Source organism: Capra hircus, chromosome 26, assembly GCF_001704415.2.
Source record: "Capra hircus breed San Clemente chromosome 26, ASM170441v1, whole genome shotgun sequence".
Taxonomy (NCBI): Eukaryota; Metazoa; Chordata; class Mammalia; order Artiodactyla; family Bovidae; genus Capra; species Capra hircus.
Window position 1 is genome coordinate 32,606,175 of NC_030833.1, and position 23,611 is coordinate 32,629,785.

The 23,611-nt window shown below is 49.8% G+C and overlaps 1 protein-coding gene across 1 annotated transcript; it reads right to left on the bottom strand.

Annotated features, from left to right (window-relative positions):
* Nucleotides 4,509-17,742, bottom strand: GOLGA7B (golgin A7 family member B). The gene is made up of 5 exons (XM_018041585.1): nucleotides 17,336-17,742; nucleotides 9,672-9,797; nucleotides 8,014-8,166; nucleotides 7,825-7,926; nucleotides 4,509-6,436 (listed from the first exon to the last, which is right to left on the bottom strand). Exons 1-5 carry the CDS (start codon nucleotides 17,345-17,347, stop codon nucleotides 6,326-6,328), a joined length of 504 nt encoding a protein of 167 aa, XP_017897074.1. The 5' UTR covers nucleotides 17,348-17,742; the 3' UTR covers nucleotides 4,509-6,325.

Genomic DNA, 23,611 nt, shown 5'->3' on the forward strand with positions numbered 1-23,611 from the left:
TTCCGGGGCCTCGCTCGGCGCGGCTCTCAGGTGGTAGCCGGTCTCCAATCACTTTTCCATTACAAAAATCAATAACTTGAATTACTCCAAAATAACTAACCCCTTCGCGCCCCTGCAAATCTAATTTTTCTGTGTCTGCATTTGCCCACATGCTGCTCTCTGAGTCTGGAATCTGTCTTCATGAGTCAATCCAGGCAGAACGAAGCCCTTCGCCTGACTGTGACACTGTCAGGAGAGCCGGATTTGGGGTCGGAGACTCAGGTTCAAGCCTTCACTCTGACACTAACTGTGGGTGCTGGTGAAGCTACTTAACCATCTAATTGCCTCATCTATAAAATGAGAATTCAAATATAACCACCCACCAAGAGTGTTAGAGAGCAAAATGGAATAGTAATGTGCAGGAGTTCCTGGCATCCACTAGGAAATCAATGAACCCTTGCCTTTTGTTTGTTCTACGCAAGAATCTGAAACCTGGCTGTAAATCTACATCATGAGGCCACGGTGTATTGAGATCCTAGTGCAACTTCAACAATAACAGTATCTTACATTGGAGAAACAGATTATCATTCACCAAAATTCCTTCTCACAATGCTCACAGTTTACAAAGGACAAGAGAGACTGGGTGTGGTGAAGTGATTGACTGGAGTGTGCCGACGGCTGCAGCCCTCTGATTCCCTCTGAATACTTCCACCTCCTCAATCATCCCCATGGTAACCATGAGTCCCCATGCAGCTCAGGGACACTAAGTCCTGCTGTCCAGCAGCTGCTGAAATGACAGGTCTCTTAGGGAAGAGCTGTGAACACAGCACAGTCTGCCCTCAGCGCCGCCAGGAGAATAAATCCTCCCAAAGTCGCCTGAGAAGGGTCCCGTGGAAACTTGGAAGGCTGAACTCTGAAAGGAGGGAAGTGAAGTGAAGTGAAAAGTCGCTCAGTTGTGTCTGATTCTTTGCGACCCCATGACTATACAGTCCATGGACTTCTCCAGGCCAGAATACTGGAGTGGGTAGACTGTCCCTTCTCCAGCAGATCTTTCCAACCCAGGAATCGAACCGGGGTCCCCTGCATTGCAGGCGGATTCTTTACCAACTGAGCTATCAGGGAAAGGACACCTATTTCATGCCAGGGACATCCATGGCCAGTTTCTCACTGGCTCCCCAAAACCAGGTGTTCTTAGCATTTGAGGGATGTTTGCTGCTGCTGCTAAGTCGCTTCAGTCGTGTCCGACTCTGTGCGACCCCATAGACGGCAGCCCACCAGGCTCCCCCGTCCCTGGGATTCTCCAGGCAAGAACACTGGAGTGGGTTGCCATGTCCTTCTCCAATGCATGAAAGTGAAAAGTGTAAGTGAAGTCCCTCAGTTGTGTCCGACTCTTACCGACCCCACGGACTGCAGCCTACCATGCTCCTCCATCCATGGGATTTTCCAGGCAAGAGTACTGGAGTGGGGTGCCATTGCCTTCTCCTGAGGGATGGTTACATACCCACTTTGAGAATTTGCTAAAATCTGTGGGCTCTCTTCCCCAGTTAAAGGTACATCATTCTGCACACAGGGACAGGGGGTCAAGCTTAAGAGCTCCTGGCATAAACCTAAGCTGTTTTAAGATTTTCTTAGGTACTAAGGACTTTCTCTTTTAAAGGCCCCACATCTCATCGTATCAAACATTTTCATGTACATCCACAACCCACACTAAATCACACACACACACACACACACACACACACACACACGAGTTGAGTTAAATTGCAGTTGACTGTCTGACATAGTGTTACATTTTGTAGCTATGTAATAAAACATTGATTTCAGTTTTGTGCTTTCTTTTCCTATTTTGGAGCCAATGAACTTCCTTTATAAATTTCATTCAACTAGTTCATTTGTTGTTCAGCAGCTAAGTCATATCCAACCCTTTGCATCCCCATGGACAGCAGCATGCCAGGCTTCCCTGTTCATCACCATAGAAAATATGCAGATCCTAAGTATACAGTTCATTGAACTCTCAAAGTGAGCACAACTGTGTAACTGCTGGAGAAAGCTCATCAGGATTCCCCAGAAGCCTCCCCTTCCACTCACTGCCCCCACCCCAGAGCAGCCTCTCTGCTGACTGCTAACACCATAGGCCAGTTTTGCCTGTATTAGAATGTGTTATAGGTACAATCATAGAGTTCCTACTCACTGTGTCTGGCTGAGTTCATGGAACCAACAAACTTTTTCATTCAGGTCTCAGATATTTTCAGAGGCTTGCGAAAAGTTCATAGGCTCTAAGTACCATCCAGGGATCCTCAACCTTCACACTAGAAACTCCAGGGGAACTTTTAAAACCCCTGATGCCCAGGCTGCACCCCAGAACAATGAAATCAGAATCCCGGAGCATACGACCAAGCATCAGCAGTTTTTCTTGCTTCCCAGGTGATTTCAATTACAGTCAAGGGTGAGCAGCACTGGTCTAGGCAATCCTGTAAAATATTAGTATTCTGATTTTACAACTGGGGAAACTGAGGCTTCAGGGGTCTCCCCAGAGGGAATTGTCAGGAAGCCAGAGCTCTGATTTAGGTCTAACTTGGGGTAGTCTGTGCATTGCATTCCTCCATGGTGAGCAACAAAGCCACAACCAGGAGTGGGTGCCTCCTGCCAGACGCCTCCTCACTATAAGTCCTTCCAGATCTGGGAGGTGTGGTTTCCCAGGCTGCCGGACCCCCAGGAGAAAGGCAGGACCCCAGGGGCTGGCCATAGGGAGAGTCACCACCAACTGGACTCCATCTTTGTCCTGCACCTCTCTGGAAGTCACAGAAAAGTTCTTGCAGGTAGGAGCAGCTGCTGGTTTGGGGGTCATGAGAAGTCTCCCAGCCGCTGAGATGCTCTGACCCAGGCAGCTCTGATCTGGGGGTGCAATGCAAGATGCCACCGCTCGGTGGCACCAGGAGCTTCTGTAAACCCTGCGGTTTTACATACCCCCTGCCTTTGGCTAAAAGAAGCCAGACAGCGGGCTTAGGAGGCAGTGGAGGGGAGCAGCAGCCCAGAGCTGCCTGGGGGTTCCTGTGTTTTCTGGCGCCAGGTGGGGCCTGTCTCTGGCTGGCAAGTGTTGCAGAGATGTGGCTACCACCGAACCCGGGAGAGAGGCCACTTCCTCCATAACTGAGGCAGCAGAGACAAGCCAGTCTGAGAAGCCACACCTCAACCGACCTCTCCCCCCAGCTACCCTCCACCAAGCTGCCCCGAGGCAGCTTCACGTGTGAGCCCACAGGTCCATGAGAAGCCCAACCACCCACACTCCCATGATACCCTGGGCTTGGAGGGAACAGCCCTCCCTCTGAGCCTAGGATGGCCAAGGGGGTCTCTGAAGCTGGTATCGTCTTCCCCACAGTTTATGGAGTCAGACTCTACATTCAAAGCCAGGCTCAGCCACATTCTAGTTGTGTGATTTGGGGCAAGTTACTTAACTTCTGTGAGCCTCAGTCGCTTTATCTGTAAAGTGGTAATAAGGTTGTTGTGAGGACTGAATGATGAATTATGTAGAGTCTTAGCCTAGTGCCTGGCACATAGTCAGTGCTAAATAAATGTTAGCTACTATTGTTTATATTATTACCACTAATAAAGTTGCAAACAGGGCAAAATGAACCTACCCACATGTTAAAGAACAGACTCCATGGTGACAACCTACACACACCCCAGATCTGAGCAGAGGCAGCGAGTTCAACTGCCTCTTAGGAGCAGAAAATTTAAGTGGGGAAGCCACACAGGGCGCTCCCCAAACCCCCACCCAGAGGTAGAACCATTGTCCCCACAATCTGGTGGGATCCTCTCTTGGCCCACAGACCTGAATGTGTGACCCCAACCACCCTGCAGCTTCAGACAACTTCCATTTGGGTGTCATCCCCACAGGGTTGGAGTGAGCACTGGGTCAGACCTCAGTTCGACACCTGGAGCTATTCACTGTTGTCAACCAGCTGTGTGACCAGAGGCAAGTCACTCACCCTCTCTGGGCCTCCATTCTGCCTCATTCAGATGGTCTTTAAATTCCCTCCCACACCTGTGCCCTCCGGGTTTAGCAAAGTATCTGGCACACACTGAGTGCTCATTACATGTTATTTAGTTTTATAAGAGCCAAGACACACCTCTGCTAGATTCCAACACCCACGTACTTTTCTTTAGAACGGAGTGACCTGTATGATCCAATCCCTAACAGATATGAGCTCAAGACATGGGTATTTATCTAATTAATTCATGACTTGATTTTGACCTGGTTTCAGTTCAACCTGTTCCCCCCACCTAAGGATCCGAGGGCCAAATAAAAGTTCCAGATTAGAGATGAGGAGTGTCTGCCTCCCCACCAGACTACAAACTCAAAGAAGACATTGTCCATTCTTCCATGTCCGGGTGCTGCCTCTTCAGAAACACAGTTGGCCCTGTCTCCTCAGCAGGAGGTAGGTGGGTCTAAGCATCCCCTCGCCATGATCCTGGGGCAGAGATCTGGCCCCCCATTGCTGAGGGAAAGAGAAGCAGCAGAGAGCCTCGAGCTGGGCAAGTCCTTTTATTGGAAAAAGAAATAATGAAAGGTCACCGCATGGCCAGCGCCCAGCCATCCCACGGGAGATGCATCGTTCACCCCACAGGTCGGCCCCAGCCCCACGGTGGGCCAGGGTGGGCACAGGCCAGGTTCAGCGGGAAGGGGACTGTGGTGGAGATCAGTGGGCTGCAGCTCACCCAGGGAACACTTGGACCAGGACCCACTGAGGCGCAGGGACTGGGCCGCCCTCTCCGGCTCTCTGAACCTTTCCTATATACTCCTCCTGCATCCAAAAGAAAGCCACCAGCAGTAACTGGTCTCTCATATCCCCTCTAGCACCTCCTGCCGGCCAAGACAGGCAGCCTGCTTCTCTCCATCTCCAGACACCAGGGAGGGGCTGCTGGGCCTCAGCAGTCAGGGCCTCACCGGCTGGACACCCCTCTTTCAAGAAAGAAATTTCCTCTTCCCCTGCAGATTGGAAGCCCCTTTGACCTTCCAAGGACGTCTCACACAGCCTTGGAGACCCCTTGAGTACACAGTGCCCATGGCCCTGTTGCCTTATTATGGGGGACCTGAAGCGGGGCACAGAAGGCCCTGGAAGGTTGGCTCCACTCTCCTAGAACCCCAGCACTTTCGTTAGAATGTACACAGTACAGTCAGAAGGTGGGGAGAAACTTGCCAGTGGGGAAGAGACCAGGAAGAAGAGCCAAGCTGGGAGCCAAGCAAGAGACAAAGGATGTTAGGACATTTATTTACAAGCGGACAGGCTGGCCCCGCCCAGGGAAGCAGCCAGACCACGGCACACAAAGACAAGACAAGATGCAGAGAGGGGTGGACTTCGGCCCAGTAGCCAAGGGCAACATACAAGTGCATTCACACACCTGTATGCACATGTGTGCAGTCACACACATGCACTCACAGTGCACTCATGCACACACCTGTCCTCACACATACCTACACACAGGTGCATTTGTACACATGGGGCACGCACATATGTGCACATACACACGTGCCTGCATGCACACACACTCATTCTCACACACAGGCACGTTCTAATCTCGGGAAGTTGGCTCCCGTTTTGGAGGTTCAAGCCCCCCAGGGCTACATCTCTCCATGAAGCACTTCTCCGGACCCCCATACAACCTTCCAGAGCCCAGGTCATGTGCCCCACCTCCACCAGCACCTGGCCTGCAAAGCTGGACACTTCTGAGAGAGTCCAAGATGACCTCCAGGCTCTGGGTGGAGGACAGGGATGCCAGGGGTCCAGAAGAGGTCAGGAGGGGGCTGACCACTCCCTTCTCCCCAGACCTGGAGTCAGTGGAGGCAGGATCACAGACGGGCAGAGGCCCTGTGGTGGCATCAGAAAGCACACACACTGGGAGACAGCCTTGGGGCGTGGGACCCCGAGGAAGGGGGTCCTGGTGGCTGTGGGATTTGGAGTGAAGTACCATGCAGGATGGGAATTCTCTATTTGACAGGCTTGGATCCTTTTCAGGGGGTGTTGGGAGGGGAGCTGCAGAAGAAAGGGGTTTGTCCAATTAGTGTTGTCCCCACCCCCACCCCCGGTGGAAGACCTGCCTCTGTGTGACCCAGACCAGCCCCGTCGGATAAAAGCCAAGTCAGGAAGTGGACCGTCCTGCCAGTGGGCAAGGGGCGCGCCGGCTGATGGCCCGAGGGCGACACTGGGCGGGTCACCCTCCTTCCCGCCCTGGGCAGCAGGGTGGGCCCAGAGAATCAGAAGCGGGTGCTCTGGTAGCGCAGCCGCCTCAGGTCTGCGAGGCCCTCAGTCCAGCCGTACACCTCCCTGCAGGGACTCTCGGCCAGTCACCGGCCCCCCGCCCCGCCGCCCCCGCCACTGCTGCTGCCGCTGCCGCTGCTGCTGCCGCTGCTCGAGCTGCCGCTGCTGCACCGGTCCTCATAGATGGAGATCTCGATCTGCGCGGGCGTTAAGGAGGGGTGCAAACTGAAGGGAACCGGCTGATGGAGGTCAGCAGGGAAGCGCGAGCCCGAGCTGCTGCTGCTTCCCAGACAGGCAGGACGCGGATGCCTGAGAGCAAACCCCTCCTCTCACCTGCGCTGGCTCAGCTCAGAGGCGCCTGCGCACATCCAGGACCCCGCGCTTACATTCTAGCGGGTCTAATCTTTGTATCCCAGCACGCGATGTACCCAATGTGCCCTGTAGCGGGTGTGATTGACCAGGAAAGTGTGAGGACTTGGCTGTCCTGAGTTCAAATCTCCCCATACCCAATCTCAGCTATGCGACTTTTGACCGATCACCTCACTTGTAACCATCCTTTATCTGATCTGTAAAATGGGGATAATAATAGAATCTTGGAGTTATTGCAAGAATTAAATGAAATAAAGCATGTAAAGGACTAAACACAATACCTGGCACCTAGTAAAGACTTGATGACACAAAGCGCCTCTCCTTGGGTTTTGTAAGCATGAGATTCCCTGGGATTTGTGTTTTCTTTACCAGCAAATGTTATTTTTAAGAATTCTACTATCTGCTGCTGACTGGGGGTGGGGGGTGGAGGGATGTATGTTTACCTTGATCAGGAGGAGTGGGTAGACCTATAACACGCTTGAGGGCCAGTCTCCCACTAAGACCTCCATCTTCTCATCTGTGAAAGGGGTACAAGGGACCTACCGCGTAGGCTTCAGTGAGGGTTAAATGCAAGGGCAGTGAAGAGTGGGCCTGGGCTCAGATCTCGGCTCTGGTAGTCGCTGGCTGGGCGGCTCTGAGTCAGGGTCCACTACAAGGGCAGTAAGAAGAATTACCCATTTTACAGAGGTCTTATGAGAAGTACAGGAATTCATATTTTCAAAGCACTTACTGTGACATCTGGCATGTATTGGTATTAACCACTGCTTAAATGCAGGCTTCCCAGGTGGCACTAGTGGTAAAGAACCCGCCTGCCAATGCAGGAGATATGAGAGATGCAGGTTCAATCCCTGGGTCGGGAAGAACCCCTGGAGAAGGGCATGGCAACCCACTCCAGTATGCTTGCCTGGAGAATCCCTTGGACAGAGGAGCCTGGTGGGCTACAGCAGTACATAGGGTTGCAAAGAGTCGGAGAGGACTGAAGTGACTTAGCACGCACACACGCACTGATTAAATGCAGCTCAATAAAAGCAAAGCCTAAAATTTACAAATAGCACTAACTTATGGTGGGAGAGGAAGGTCAATGATCAGGGATATGGGGAACCCTAAGAAATCCCTGAGCAGAGTCTCCTAGGGTGGTCCAACTTCCTGGCAGCCTCCCCGGGGCTCCCGCTGGCTGCAGCCGGGTGCCTTCAAATGGAACAGCCAGAAAGGATACAACTCTCATCCCACGCTCCACGGGGTCTGTGAGCAGGAGGCCTCGGGGGGCAAAGACCTTCTCATTCTGCTCCTGGATGTAGCGGGAGATCTTCTTAAGAACCTGCGAGGAGAGGGGCCCATTGAGGCTGAGGCTGAGGCACCGGAGCCCCAGCGGGGAGGGAACGTGGGGCTGTGGGGGAGTAGCCACCTTCTCATAGTGGGTCTCCATGCAGAGGAAGATGAAGTAGGCCGTGGCACAGGCCAGGCAGCCCTCGAGGTAAGAGCTGCCCCCAATCTTCTCAGCCTCCGCGTAGAAGCTGTTGAGGGTCTTCACGGTCTCCTCAAAGAGCTGCCGCTCAATCTGGAGGGAGAGAGAGACAGGAAGTCAGACCCAGGTCAGCCTCCCTGGAGTGTGGTTGCCATGGTGGGGCCTCACCAATGTGGGGGTTGGGGGCACACAGGCAAGATCAGAGAGGTGCCCGTGGAGCACTTGACAGGAAGTCAGGAGACTGGGGGTCCAGTCCAGACTTGGCTATCAACTAACTGCGTGACCTTGAGCTAATGATTTAACTACTCTAGCCTGTTTCCACATCTATAAAATGGAAACATAATGAAGACCTGTCCTCACTTGAAAACAGAAAACTCTCATGAAATCCAAGAGGTGAACATTTTCTGCAGTGGATCAGGTCTCTATGCTCTCCCTGCCAGGACTCTGATCAACCTGAGCACCCGGTTCTATCTATATCCACTATGGATGCAACTGTGTCCCTAAGGAAACAAAAGTCCTGTGAAAAAGCAGAGTCGGACGTCAAGGCTCTTCTGCCACTCAGTTTGGTACATCACTTCCTCTTCCTGGCCCTGAGCTTTCTCTCTTAAAGGAGAGGATGAACTAGAGCAATGCTTCTCCAACTTTAATGCATGTATGAATAACTTCGGGATCTTAAAATGCAGATTATGAGTCAGTAGATCCAGGGTGGAGCCTGAGATGCTGTTTCCAAGAGACAGGATGTTGCCTGTGCACAGGCCACAGTTTTGGTTCAAGGGCTTAGAGGTTCTCAATTCTGGTGCAATCTCTTGAGGAGATTTTAAAACGTAGGCACACCCAGGTCTTGCCTCCAAAAGATTCTGATTCAAACGGTCTGGGAAGGGGGAGGGTGGGTCAGAGCAGCAAAGACCACCACTGTCCTAGTTTACCCAAGCTGACACCTGCAGTTTTTTTTTCAAAAGCTCCCAGGTGGTTCTAATGGGCAGCCAGTCATGATCAGCACCGCACTAGGAGATCAGAGATTCTCAAAGTGGGATCCATAATCACCCGACGCCGTATCCCCTGGGGCTTTCTCGTTGAAAATTAAGATCTTCAGCCCAGCTGTACATTGGAACCATCTGTGGAAATTTAAAGCAATGCTGATGCCTGGGCCCCAGCCCCAGACACTCTGATTTGATTGATCTTGGGTGTTGTCTGAGCATCAGGATTCTTTTAAGCTCCCCAGGAATTTCTAATGCACAGCTGGAGTTGAGAAGTGCTTCTAAAAAGAGATTCCTGCACCTAATCCTGCAGCTGAGTCAGCACCTCTGATGACACCTGATATTATCCAATAAGACTCAGGAATTCGTGTTTGTTTGACAAGCTCCCTAGGTAATTCTCTGAAATTTGAGAACCACTGAACTAGAAAATCTCTGAATTTTTTTTTCAGCTCTAACTTTCTAGGAGGTGACAGTGAGGCAAAATGCTTTAGTTCTTCCGCACGAAGTAGCTGAGCAAGTTGTTTCCTATACTATTTTTATCCTAGAAAAAGATAAATATTCTAATAAGCCCCTCAGTTCCATCATGGTCTGTGTCCCAAGTTTAGGCAAAGACATCCTTACCCGACTGTCCAACTCTGGGGGGAACTTCGTCTGGAACTGGCAGATGGTCCCATCGCTGTAGTCTCTCTGGATAAAGACCTTGGTGGCCAGTGAGGCACTTCGTCGGAGCTCCTGCAGATTGTGGACCTTGGGAATTGATCAGGAGACATGAACTCAAGGTGATCTTCCTTCTAGGTTTGTCCAAGGCTGAGTGGTTTATTAGGGTATGGGCCTTTCATAGCTAAAATCAGGAAAGTTTTCAGGAAACCAGGACAAGTTGTCCACCCTACAAGTGTTCAAGGAAGGCCATGGGAAGCAGGCCTGTCAAGATTACCCCAGAGGATGCCTCCAGCTATCCCAGAAATATCCTGAAAAAGCCTGAAGCAGGGCCAAAGTTGAGCCAAAATGAGAGGTTCTGGAACCACCAACAGAGCCAGGAACAAACTGTAATGTAAGGAAAACATTTCCTGGTGGCTCGCCCAGATCCTCCTCTCTCTTGGTCTCTCTCCTTCATACACACACACACTCACACACACACACACACACACACACACACACACACACACACACGCATGCATGCCCATGGTAGGGCCTTTCACTTTTTCATTCATTCAGCAAGTTTCAAACATTCACAACTTGTCAGGCCTTGTCTTGGAGACCCCAGCACTGAATCAGACTGATGCCTCAAGTGGGGCTGACAGCACTTTACTGGGGAAGCAGAGCACGTGGGGCAGAGGAAGACAGGATGTACCCATGAGCTCAGAGGGAGATTGGGGTTCAGGCCAAGTTATGACCCAGGTCAGAGACACCACAGATCATTTCCATGTGCAGCACTTCTCATCACAGGAATGAAGGGGGCCCACAGACACCAAAACTCCCCAGAGAAATCTGTGGAAGACCTAGGAGCAGATCTTCCGAAACTGAAGAAGTCTCCTGCCCGGGCAGGAAGGAGTGGAGGGACTTTGGTCCCTTGTCCACACCTGAGGACTTGGTATTGACGTGGACTGTAGAGTCTGGGGGGAGTGGGCTCAGTTCCACAGAAGAACAGAGCTTCTTTCTTGCACTTCTAGCCTCCATCACCCACATTTGAGACAAGCAACCCACTGGGTGAAATATGTCAGACATTAGAACTACGTGGAGCCCCAGAGGCAGACTGAACACAGCCAGTTCATCCTGTGTAATTAAGGTGAATCCATTCAGTCACTCGGCTTTCATTTATTGAGTCCCTACTATTGCCAGGCTCTGGGGATGCTGAGCAAAAGACAGTCGTGAGCTCCAGGGAGGAAGACAAGTAAATATATAATGAATCAGACTGTGATAAATGCTACAGAGAAGTAGCATCTTACCCAGAAAGGCTTGCTCAGAAAAGGCTTCCTGAGGTCTGTGCGGAGTCGTACAGGAACTACCAGTAGTAGCGGGTTGGCAGGGGGGTTGGGGGCTGGGGGGAAGAAAAGGCAACCCAGAGGGAGAAGCCTGTGCAAAGTGAGAGAGGCAGCGGAGAACAAGTTCTGCTGCAATGACTGGAGGCAGATTTCAGCAAGAATGGACTGGTTTGCAGGTCAGATAAAAGCAGTAGATGAAGAGAGTATAGAGGAGGCAAGGGGTAGATCGCAAAGGGCTTGACAAGTTTCTACTGGAGGGGATGATTTCTGATAGAAGATACTTACACTTGCTTAAGAACTGGGGAAGAATAAGTTACAAGAAAAAGGTTGTCAGTATGGTAGTAGGAGCAGATCCAGGGCCTGGGATGGTGCAAAAGCAGAGACTGCAAATGAGATTTTCCTAAATCCACATGAGTTTTGCTCTGTTTAAGAGTGTGATCCCACAGTATTGTGATCAGATGAAATAATGTACAAGTGCTCCTATAGTCTTAATCATCCTTGATTCCCCTAATCGAGGTTTTAACTGAGAGTCCCTTGACTTTTAGCAGGATCCTATGATAACTTTGAAAAGTAAAGAATGCTTTGGTAACATAAATAAGTTCATCAGTGCATCTGCTCTGTTTAGGTAAGGTTTCACATGGTTGTGTTTTCAAAAGAAAAGGAGGGCCTGTGACCTTCCTCCACCCTTCTAAACCAACTACATGAGCCTGTCAACCTTGAAGATGGAGTCCCCTGGCCCCAGAAGGGTCATTCTGGCAGCTTCGCGTGTGGTGCCCTGAAGCGGGCATGACTGGGGTAGGGGGCCAGTTGGAGGGATGACTATCTTTGCAATAGTTCAGGGGAAAACTAAAGTGGGTCTAAGTTAGGAAAAATTATGGTGAGAATAGAAAGGGAAAGAACAGTGCTTCAGTCATTCTGAAATGAGCTCAGCTTCCTCCCTTCCAATATCCCCCTTTGTCTATGCCCAAACGCACCATGTGCTACCATGAGGGTTGTATGTCTCTAGTGACTGGTGGGCTATTGACTCTAGACAAGAAGCTGTTGACGCCTTCCTCTTAGGCACACAGCTAGATTAGTTCTCAGCCTCCTTTTCAGTTAAGTGTGGCCATATGACTGAATAGAATGTGAGTGGGAATGATGAACGTCATGTAAAGACCACCCCTCCTCTGTGATCTTGCCCTGTCCACAGAAACCAAGGGAGCCATGTGTTGAAGATAGCGGAACCACAGGCTGAAGGGAACCTGGGTCCCTGAATCACTGCTTGGAGGAGAGCCACCGACTGATCAGGAACACAGGCCTGAGCAAGAAACAAAGCTCTATTTTATTACAGCATTTAAGATTTCAGGGCACTACCTGGCATAATACATTCCCATTTCTTTTTGGCATTTATCCACAAGTAGCCAGAGCAAAAAGGGTCAGTACCCTTTCCAAACCCAAGGGTATCCTGAGCCTGAGAATACTATCCTGGCTCTGGGTGACTAGGGATCTTCTTCCCTACCTGGAGAGTGCTTGTGGGGGTCTTGAGGGGTTACTAGAAGGTGGTATCAGACACACTTTATATGCCAGAGCCCTAGTTCCCCAGATCTACTCAGAGCACACATATCATAAAGCCATCTGCACTTAGTGAAGAGTAGGATCTAGGGTAAGGCAGAGTCTCCTGCCTCTCCATCCATGGTGGCTTGGTTGTGAAGTGCCATAAAGCCCTAGTGGGTAGATAACCCACTGGCCAAGGAGCAGGAAACAGGCCTGCCAGTCCTGGCCACAGGATTCTGGGGAAGTCTTCCCATCTCTGGGCTTCTGTGTCTTCAACTTGAAACTGAGAAGCTGGAACTACATCATCACTAAAGCCCTTGCCAGCTCTGACATTCTAAAGGCCTTATCAGGGATTAGGAATGCAAATGTTTTCAGGGACTAAGCATGTAAGTGAGTCAGGTAGTTGTTGTTCAGTTGCTCAGTCGTGTCCAACTCTGCGACCCCATGGACTGCAGCACGCCAGGCTTCCCTGTCCTTCACCATCTCCTGGAGCTTGCTCAAACTCATGTCCATTGAGTCAGTGATGCCATCCAAACATCTGGTCCTCTGTCATCCCCTTCTCCTCCTGCTTTCAATTTTTCCTAGCATCAGGGTTTTCTAATGAGTTGGCTCTTCACATCAGGTAGCCAAAGTATTGGGGACTGTGACTAATTAGAGAACTCATGTGCTGTCTCAAGAAAGCAGCTCATTGTTGCCATGTGAGTATATGTGCCCAGGTTGCCACAATTCTGATTTTTTAAGAGAAGCCATAAATTCAGATTTCCTTAATATCAGATATCTAGATTTTTTTAATGTTTCCAATGAATTTTTTTTAATTTATAAGCACTGAGCAGACCAAATAAGGCACATCTGTAAACTAGATTCATTCCTAAAGCTGCCAACTTAGGACCTCTGAACTAAAATCCCAGGGTGGGGCCCTTTGCACCAGAGCTAGAACCAGAGCCCAAGCCACTTGCCAGCTACTTAGCTTTCAAAAAGCTGACAGGAGTTTTCAGTCAAGATCCACAGATGCACGATGCTCTCCACCCCTGGGCAGCATTCCTGGGGTTTCCTAAATGTGCCTTTCCCCTTCCTGAACTCTCCCCTCTCTCTTATCACCATCCCCCAGCTGCTGGCACCTGAGTAAAGACAGGACCAAGAGGCATTGCATGAAGAAGAAAGAAAGTCAGCAGAAAGATCTGCAGGCACCAATTTTCAAACTGTAGTGTGTCAGGAAGAGGAGGCTGCCAGGGGAGTGGGTACCCCTGGCCTCATATCTAGGGTCTGTGCACCTGACAGAGTCAACGTGGAGGACTCCAAGGAGCAACGGAGCGAACACTGCAGAGCAGGTGAGCACTCCCAGGCGGAGGCCCCAGCTGGCCCACATCTCCATCCTCATTAAAAACCAGCTAATTCCCAAGGACATATCTGAGACTCGACTCAAGAATCAGAAGACTCAGATGATGAGCCAACACCATGCTCTCTGGCTGGGGTGTGGAGGAGGAGTGAGGATGGTGAATCACAGGCAGCAGGTTGGGCCTCAGGATGGAAACCTGGGCACAGGGCCTCCTTCCTTCTCAGACCGCACCAGAGCCCCAGCCCGTTGCCTGCTGCTGCTGCTAAGTCACGTCAGTCATGTCTGACTCTGTGCAACCCCATTGTCTGCTGCTTGTTAATTCCATGCCTCAGAGATCAAACCTTCAATGCCCCTCTTAGATAATGCTACTTTGTTGTTATTGGTTAATCTCTAAATTGTGTTGGATTCTTAGCAACCCCATGGACTGTAGCCCACCAGACTCCTCTGTTCATAGGGATTTCCCAAGAAAGTATACTGGAGTGGGTTGCCATTTCCTTCTTCAGGGGGTCTTCCCGATCCAGGGATCAAACTCATGTCTTCTCCCCTGGCAGGTGGATTCTTTACCACTGAGCCACCAGGGAAGCCCCTAGTGCTACTTGGGTGCATTTTAAAACCTCTTAGAGGCCAAACTTCACCACTTGGAGAAGTTCCTCCCAGCCAGGCATTTCCCAGTTGTCCTTGGCCATTTGGACTGGTTTCCAGGGCAGGCCCTGATCCCATGACACACATTCACAGAGGTTTGTCACGGAGGAAATGGGCTCATTGCAGCTTTCTAAATAGGTCAGTGTACAGCTCAAGAGGCTTTACCCTCCTCTGGGGTTCTCACACACACACCCCTCCCCTAATGCCCACTCCTAAACAGAAATTAGGGAGTAGAAAAGATCCAGTCTCCATGCCTTCCATCCAGGGGTCCAAGGATATCCAGTCTTTCTCAGTTCTCTCCTTCTGTTTCTTCTTCCCTCTCCATCCCTCTCTCCCTACCTCCTTCTCCCTCCCTCCCTCCCTCTCTTTCTCCCCCTTCTCTTCTCAAAACATCTTCCACTGGAGCTGGGGACTTCCCATTCAGAATCCTAAGGGAATGGCCCTAGGAGCTTGGCATGAGGTTTTCTTTCTCCCAACAGGTTTTTCCTGGTAATCTTAACTCAATCCTAACAGTAAAAACAGCCTGGGGAAAATGACTCACTCTGCAGCCCAGATAATGTGGACGTCCTGTGCCTTGGCAGAACTAAGGCTTCCTCCCTCAGTGCCATCATCAGAGTATAGCCAAGGACCAACCGGGAAACGGGCAATGTTTGTCCTCAGCCTCTCTGCCTTCTGGGCATGCCTCCTTCCCTCTGCCCTCAAGCTGAACCAGCCAGGTCATTCAGAGTACCTGAGTCCCCACACTCCAGCCCTTCCCGAACTCCTTTGCATCCTTCACTATCAAAAGACCCCTAGTCCTCTTCTGTCTATTGGGCAACACAGCTGACTAACTGTACACACTGTATGCAAAAAAAAAATTACTGGCCATGGAGGCAGAAGGCTCAAGTTCTCCTGGCTCTGCCACTTTTTAAGCCATATTTTCTTGGATAAGTCTCAGCACTCCAGTTGCATCATCTGTAAAATGGGATAATGATGCTTTCCTTGGCTCCTTCACAGGGATTAGGCAAGCTTCTGAGCCTCAGTTGTCTCATCTGTTAATTGGGGATAATGACACCACCCTCGCCCACTTCACAGCGTTGCTTTAAAGCTCAAAGGAGATCATGCATGTGATAGCACTCTGTACACAAGAAAATGCTATGTTCACAGAAGCGTTATGAGCAGAGCCTCTCCCAGGCTAACAGCAGCCACCTGGAAACACTGCCTCCACCGAGAGATGTAAGCCTGCTGGTTGGAATCTGTGCACCATAGCAGAATGGAGAGGGAGGTTTGCTGGGACAAACAGGCCTCTTGGAATCTGTCAGATCTCATCATAGATGTGGACACCTTCTATGCCCACACTGCTGGCCCAACTGTGCCTGAGTGGCTGAACTTTCCCCTTCCTGCCCAACAGCAGCAGCCTCTCTACTGCAGTCTGGCAGCCTTGTCTGGAAGGCGACCAGCTCCTTGGCATCTCTCCTTTGCTCTCCCCCCGCCTCTTCTCAGTATCTTTGGCACTCTCTGAGCACTCTGCATACCTCCACCCTAGAAACCAAGCTTCATGAGCCTGCTCAGGACTTGCCCCTCACTGGGTCCTAGGTGACGAGCTCTCCTACTTAACCCTGTGCCTTGTCAGAAAGCTGAGTGATGTCAAGCAACTGCATCTCATTCCATGGTGGCAACAACAGAAGAATAACAACAGCAACACTTGGCTCTGATGTCGCACTGATCAGCAGGATGCCCAGAGGCACTGCCCAGCATCATTCAAAAGCCTTTGCTGTCCCCTGGGCTTGTGTTCCAGCTGGGCTGGAAATGAGGAAACACCACCAAAAAAAGTCAACGTCAGAACAGGGGAGATCTGGTGTCCTGGGTTCCACTCCCAAATTCAAAGAAGAAACTTCCAGCTCTGGTGCTGACATGCTGTGACTATTAAATAGATCCTCTTCGTGATGTATTAGTTCTACCGCTTATAAAGTGGGAATATAAAGAGCCCCGTTTCCCTTGCAAAATGAGGGGGTAGAGAAGGTAATTCCTAATCTCTTAAGAACTAGACACAGATCCTGTCCTCAGTCAATAGGTCCTTGGTTCAGCTTTCAAGCCCCTTGAAGGTGACACACCTATAGGCACACCCTGAAGAAGGCAGCTCCTCCCACCACACACAAGAGAAACGCGATCTTCTGGTACAGGGAACTCAAAAGAGGTGAAGAAGTGAGAAAGGGTCATATGCAAAATTGAACTGGTGCAGGCAGGTCATTAAAACCAACTATTTGGGGTTTTGACCTGAGGATTCTTTGTCCCCTCCTGTCCCCCATGCCCCGCCTCCGTGGAGGAAATGCGGATGTGAAGGTAGGTCTGTCATCTCTCTGCCAGACTTTTGGAATCAGAAGCTAGATGGCTGCATCGCATAGCAACAGCAGCCAGCTGCCTTCCCTCCCTAAAACAGGCTCAGGCTGGTCTCCAACCCTCTAGGGAAGTGGTTTCAGGACTTGCAGTCCTTGAGAAGGGGAAATCCCAGCTGAAGCCCCAGAGCAACCCTGGCACTAATGCCAACAAGTGGTGCAGACAGCTTCGGGACTCAGATGAGGAAGATTGACACGCCAGGGGTCAAATAAGCTCCAGTGAGGAGCCCCTTTCTTCCACCCTGCCACTCCACCTCCCCTCTGCGCCCTCCCTCCGGACCTGATCGGAAAACCGCCCCATCCCATCCTACCCCAGCCCCCTCATCCAACCCCATTCCACCCTTTCCCGCCCCTAGAAGCATCTCTTTCCACAGCAGTCAGTCAGGCATTGACTGCAGGCCGGTGCTCGCCCCCTACCTCAGTGGCCATGTTCCGGGGGCGCTGACTGCTCCGAGCCCGCTGCGGGGCCCGTCGAGGAGGGATGTTGGCTCGGCTGACTCCGGGAGCAGGTGGGCTGACAGCGACCAGACCGGGGCCCGGGCGCTGTCCGCGGTGCTGATGCGGACGTCGCGGACCGAAGTGCCTCTGGGCGGGTGGGCCGGCGGGCGCCTAGGTCCTGGAGACGATCACTGTGCTGTCCGCGGTGCTGATGAGGGCGCCGGGCCGGAGAGGCGAGGCCGCACCCGAGGCTCTTCAGGGCCCGATCGCTAGTTGCCGCTGCTCCTGCAGGCAACGGCCTGGTTATCTTTGACAGCGGCGGCGGGCGTGGGGGCGGCGGGGAAGGGGGAGGAGGGGCCAGGCACCTCCGCAGATAGGGAGGGGGAAGCGGAGGCCCCCAGACTCCGGCGCCCGCCCGCCGGAGAGGAGCCCCGCCCGCGGCCGGAGGCTCCGCTCCCGCCGGGCCCGGAGGCCCCGCCTCTCCTGCCTGTCCTTCCCCCTAATAAGAGCGCCAGGAGCTCTGCGCTCACTACCGAGGCCTCCCAGGGCTTCCAGACTCGGAGGAAAGAGAGGTAGGACCATTCTGGGGCAAGACATTCCAGCTCGCCAAGGCTGACGGTCCTGGACTCGTTCGCGGGCCCCCAGGTGCGGCTGTCTTTACCCTTCCAACTCCCCTCTTCCCAACCCCGCCCCAACCATGGCCCTGGCTGCCTCGTTTTTGTTCTCTTTTCTCTCTTATGTTTCTTCTCTGTGGCCCCCTCTCGAGGCTTGCGTGTGCATCCCTTCCTATCCCCTCTGTCCTTTTCACTGCCATGAAACCTGGCAGCTAGAGGAGGATGCTGCAGACCACAGATACTAGTTTCCTTCCTTTAAATATGTGCCCTTGTTTCATCCCCAGAAATACCCTGGGGTCCCTTCTTTCAGGGAACTCCAGACTGAAGCCAAACTCCAGACTCTCTCCTTGCTGCTTTTCCTGGCTCTGACCCCAACCCTTAGTCTTCCCTCTCTCCTCTGAAATCCCAGAGTTTGCACACACACCCCATCACCACCACTTAAAAATCACGAGCAGATGACGCCAAACTGGTATGCCCACTCTTTAAGCAGGTCTGGCTCTGGTGCCTCTTTCACATTTTCCAACATCCCACCTTCCAACCAGATGACCTATCTATTTGCATAATAAACAAAAAGGAAGCACCAACACAGGTGCCCTTTTATACCCTCATATACCCGCCTTGGTCTCTGAGAGAAAGCTGGGAATATTCCTCTGCAGCTCACAGTTGCCTGAGGGTTAACAGACGCAGTTAGCCAGGAGACCTGAGTCCTGGCTCAGGCAGTACGACCTTAAGCAAACACGTCACATCTGGTCTTCTTTCTGTAAACTGAGTATTGAACTTCACTAGACTATTTCTAGGGTTCTTTTTTTATTTTAAAATTTTCAAACATACAGAAACTTTGAAAGGTTAGTACAGTAAACTGTACTATCCCCTTGGCTTCACCAATTGTTAGCATTTTGTCACATTTGCCGGATAGATACAGAAACATAGAGATATAGTTGGCTAGATTATTAGAAAGTAAGTGAGGGTTTATTCTTAAGTACTTCAGCATGTATCTCCTAAAAATAAGGGCATTCTCCTACCTAATCACAATATTATTATCACACTTTAAAAAGTTCCATATCATCTTATATTCTAGGATAGCTTATTGCCCCTAAAAGACATTAATAGCAATGACCCCTCAGAACATCTCAAGTTTAATAGCTAACATATGTTGAGCACTTATGATGTGCCAGACCATATTCTACATGTATTATCTTATATAATCCTCATAATTACTCTTTGAAATAAATGCCTTTTATTATTTCCACTTTACAAATGAGGAAACTGAGTAAGTTACTGGAGGTCACATGGCCTGTGAGGAACAGAGGCAAGATTCAAACACAGGCAGTCGAGCTCCAGGCCTCATGTGGTTGATCCCCCTAGCTGTACTGTCTCCTTCCAGCATCCTGTAGCCTATGAATTAGCAAAACAGTAACCACATCTCCAATTGCCCGTTTCACAGATAAACACACTGAGTCCCCAAGGATAAGGACATGCCAAAGAAATTAAAGGCAGATGTTTCGTTTCACCTATAGCTTTGCAAATGATTTGGCATCGAACGACAACCTGAAAATATCTGTGAATCCCACGGTGGTCTCTGGTAATAAACAAACACACATCTGATGATCTCCATGTGTACCTCTCCCAGTTGCTTACACTTGGTTTTGATCATATTAATTAGACAACCACATCTGAAAACCACTCTCTTCACTTGAAGATAACACACCTGGATGAGTGCATTCTATGTGTATTTGTTGAACACCTACTATATACCAGGCATTTTTTCTAGGAGATTGGGACACAGGGATGACTAAATGCATGAAGATTTTATTCTTACTGAAACTTATATTAATAGGGAAATGATCAATAATGGGTTAGCAAAAAGTATCAAATATCTCAAGTTGTAATCATTAGTAGGAAGAAAAGTAAAGCATGGTAATGAGAGAGAAATGGGGGTAGACGGTATTTTAGAAAAAATACAGCAAGTTTTTTGTTAAGGTGACTCTGGGCAGAGGCCTGAGGGAAGTGAGGGAATTTAGCATGCAGCTATCTGAGAAAATTGGCAAAGCTTAGAGGACAGAATATGAGGGCTCTGAGGCAGGGAGTGGGCTCGGCATGTTCAAATAGCAGGGAGACCAGTGTAGCTAGACTGGAGGGGGCAAAGGAAAGAGAGACAGAAGCTGAAACCAGAAAGGGAGCAGGAGCCAGGTTTTACATGACTTGTTGGCCCTCATGAGGATTTTGAATTCCATTCAGAAAGTGGGATGGCAATCCTTAAAGATTTAGAGTAGAGGCGTGGTATTATCTAATTGCAGTTTTTAATAGATTGCTCTAGATGCTAGGGTTGGCAGAGATGCAAGAAAAAGCAATGAGGCCAATTAGGAGGCTGTTAGAGTTATCCAGTCAAAATATGGTGGTGGCTGAGATTAGGGGAGTAAGAGTGGAGGTGGTAAGAAGTGGCCAGACTCTAGATATTTATAACTTGGAGGAAATGCTGAAAGGACCTGTGGATGGATTGAGGTTGCAACATGTAAGAAGTTAAAGATGATTCCAAGGTTTGAAGTCTCCGCCAGTGAAACAAAGGAGTTGTTATTTACTGAGGGAGGAAGACTAAGGGCTGAGCAAGGATGGGGAATACAGAGTTTGGATGTGTTTAGTTGATTCAGGGTATTTTTAATATTTATAATTTGGCTGCATTAGGTCTCAGGTGCAGCTTGAGGGATCTTCACTGCATAACCTGAGCCCTTTCGTGTGGTGCATGGATTCTCTAGTTGTGGCACACTGGCTTAGATGCTCTGTGGCATGTCAGATCCCAGTTCCCTGACCAGGGACTGAACTCGCATCTCCTGCATTGCAAGGTGGACTCTTAACCACTGGACCCACCAGGGAAGTCCCCTTGGCTTAGGTTTGAAGTTTGATATCCATGTTATACATCTTAGTAAAGTACGCAGTTGGCATTCACGGAAGAGGTAGAGGGTTGGAAATAAAAACTTCAGGAGTCATCAGTATGTGAATGGTATTTCAAACCATGGATCTAGATGAAATTATCTAGGGAATGGGTAAAGCTAGAAAAAAGATTAAGAACCAGTCTTGGTACTTTATTACTTACAGGTTGGGAAGACAAAAGGATTCTGAGAAGAGTGGCCCCTGAAGTAGAAGGACACCTGAAGAGAGCGGTATCCTGGAGCCGTGAGAAACCTGCTAACAGAGCCTTACCAGCCGCATTGAGTGCTGTCCGCATATAGAATGACATTAGAGTAACATGAAGGCTGAGAAATAACCACTGGACCCGGCGGCAAGAAGGTCGCTGGTGATCTTGACAAGGGCTGTTTTAGTGGAGCATGGAGATGAGATTCTGTTTAAAATGGGTCTGAGGGTCAGAATGGAGGAGAGGAAGTAGAGATGCTGGGAGTGCAGACAACTCTTTCAGTCATTCTGCTGTCGAGTGACAAGTACCCAGGTGGCTTGAGGAGAGGAAGGAGCAAAGGAGGTTCTTTTAAGATGGGAGACATTAGAGTCTGGGGTTTGCTGACAGGAATAATCTACCAGAGAGGAAACACTGATGGCTCTGAAAAAAGAGGGTTAATAGCAGAAGCAAGCCCTTAAGAGGTCAGCAAAGAACGGGCAAACATGGAGGGGGTGGCTTTGGAAAGGAGCACAGACAATTTCCCCAAATACAATGGAAGAAGCACAGTATGGGCCACCAGTACAAGTAGACTAGGAGGTTTTGTGGTGCAAGTTAAGACCTGAGCTCTACACCTTATTCCTCTTCAACTAGCTGAGACCTGCATGCATCACAACATTTCTAAGCAAGCACAGTCAGCCACTGTGTATGAAGAGGTTGCTGTGTGCCAAGCACAGTGCTGGCACTTTCCTGTAGAGCCCAAGGAGAGTTCTCCTTACCAGTGAAGTTACAAGACTAGGACTCTGTACAGAACCTTGAACTCATCTATGCAAGGATGAACGATCCCTTCTAATACCCAGCTCCTCTGACTAGAAAAAGACAGTAACAGCCTCAGCCTTTTATTACTACATTGCCTCCAGGGTTGTTATCACAGTCTTGACAGACCTCAGGCTTAGAGGCATCAAAGTGGAAGCTATGGAGAGAGATCCACTTTCAGAGTGAGGAGAGCTTCCTACAGTGCTGACTCGAGGCTGCAATGGAATCCTACAGAATAGGATGTTCCCACACTCCAGTCGCTTGGACTTTAACTCTGGAGGAAGGAGAAGATGCTGAGATTTAATCTGACTGATCATTATTACCCAGCTGCCTTGGGACAAACCAGCCCCTATGCAAAAGCCTAGCTCTTTGATGTTTTTTGTCATAAATTAATGAGTTTGCCCACAAAATAACATCAAAGGAGATCCACTAACTAATTCAGTGTTATCATCCTCTAATCTTCGGCTGCATTGGAAAGTCTCCCCCAAAAGGACCACAGCCAGAAAAAGAAACCAGCGGAAAAATTTGGAAATCATGCTACCTGGAAAGAGATGAGAGGGAGACGAAGTCCTGCAGACTTGCAGAAGAGACACAGAAAGAGCTACCTAATCTCAGGGAAAGAAAGGAAAAGCAGGAGCGGGGTGGAGATTCTCAGCATGCAGGCTTGAGGGGAAATTGTGGTCTGTAAAGTCTTAAATGGTGTCATCTCAGAGCACACTGTGGAGACTACAAGGAAGTGTGTGGTAGGAAACCTTGTCCCTGGAGTCAGATGACATGGGTTTCAACCTCCGGCTTCTGCTGTTCACTGTATGATCACCAGCAAGTCTCAATCTCTCTGGGCCTCTGTTCTCTGATGTGTAAATTGGTGGCAACAATTTTCTTCCCCAGTCAAAATCTCTCCAAGTATAGGAGGCTATCTCTTGATGCCACCTACTCTTTCAAATCTGGTCTTTCAAGAGGACAACAGGAAAAGATTTATGGAGATGCTTGCTAAAGATCCTCCCACAGTAATGTTTCTTCCAGGCCAAGCAAGTTTTCCTAAAGCACAGAAAAGAATAGCCAGCATGCTTTATTTAATTCACTGAACAGATGCTTGAAAAAAAAAAAAAAAAAACCCACTGTATACCAGACAGAAAGATGACTATGGGATGTTTTCAACCCCCCAAGGACACCAAACTCTAGTCAGGTGATGGCCGGTCTCCATGATAAGTATTAAGGCAGAGACAGTTTCTTTAGAAACTGAGGTCCAGAAAAAGTTTTACCAACTACATGACATTTGGGCTTGGACTTCAAGGATTACTATCGTGTCCCCAGGCAGTGGATGAAGGAGCACCATGTGAAAAGGCATGAAGGCATGAAAGGTTCCTAGAAACACAGAACCTTTGGAACGTCAAACTCAGGAAAGCAGCTGCAAGGCAGTGTCAGGGATGACTGCAAAGGCCCTGGAAGCATGAATGAAAGGGGCCTACTCTAAAAATAGCACAGAGCAGGCAGACCGTGGCACCTGTCTGGAAGTGGAGTCACTAGGAGGTGACTAAGCGAATGGGAGGCTTCTTCATTCATAGTCTCCACGTCTCTCTCGCTTTGTCTTTTTCTCTCTTCCTTTTTCTTTTACAGGAAGTGGAGTGGGAGGCAAGTTTCCATAAGAATTCACAGCTACCCCAAGAGAAACTGCCGATACTGGGATTCTTAGCTACACTGCACTCCTGTCATGATGAC

Coding starts and splice junctions, on each gene's coding strand:
- GOLGA7B (XM_018041585.1), bottom strand. Junction 7,927..8,013: donor TGGAGACCCACTATGAGAAG/GTGGCTACTCCC, acceptor CTCTCCTCGCAG/GTTCTTAAGAAGATCTCCCG. Junction 6,437..7,824: donor TGGAGCGTGGGATGAGAGTT/GTATCCTTTCTG, acceptor ACGCCCGCGCAG/ATCGAGATCTCCATCTATGA.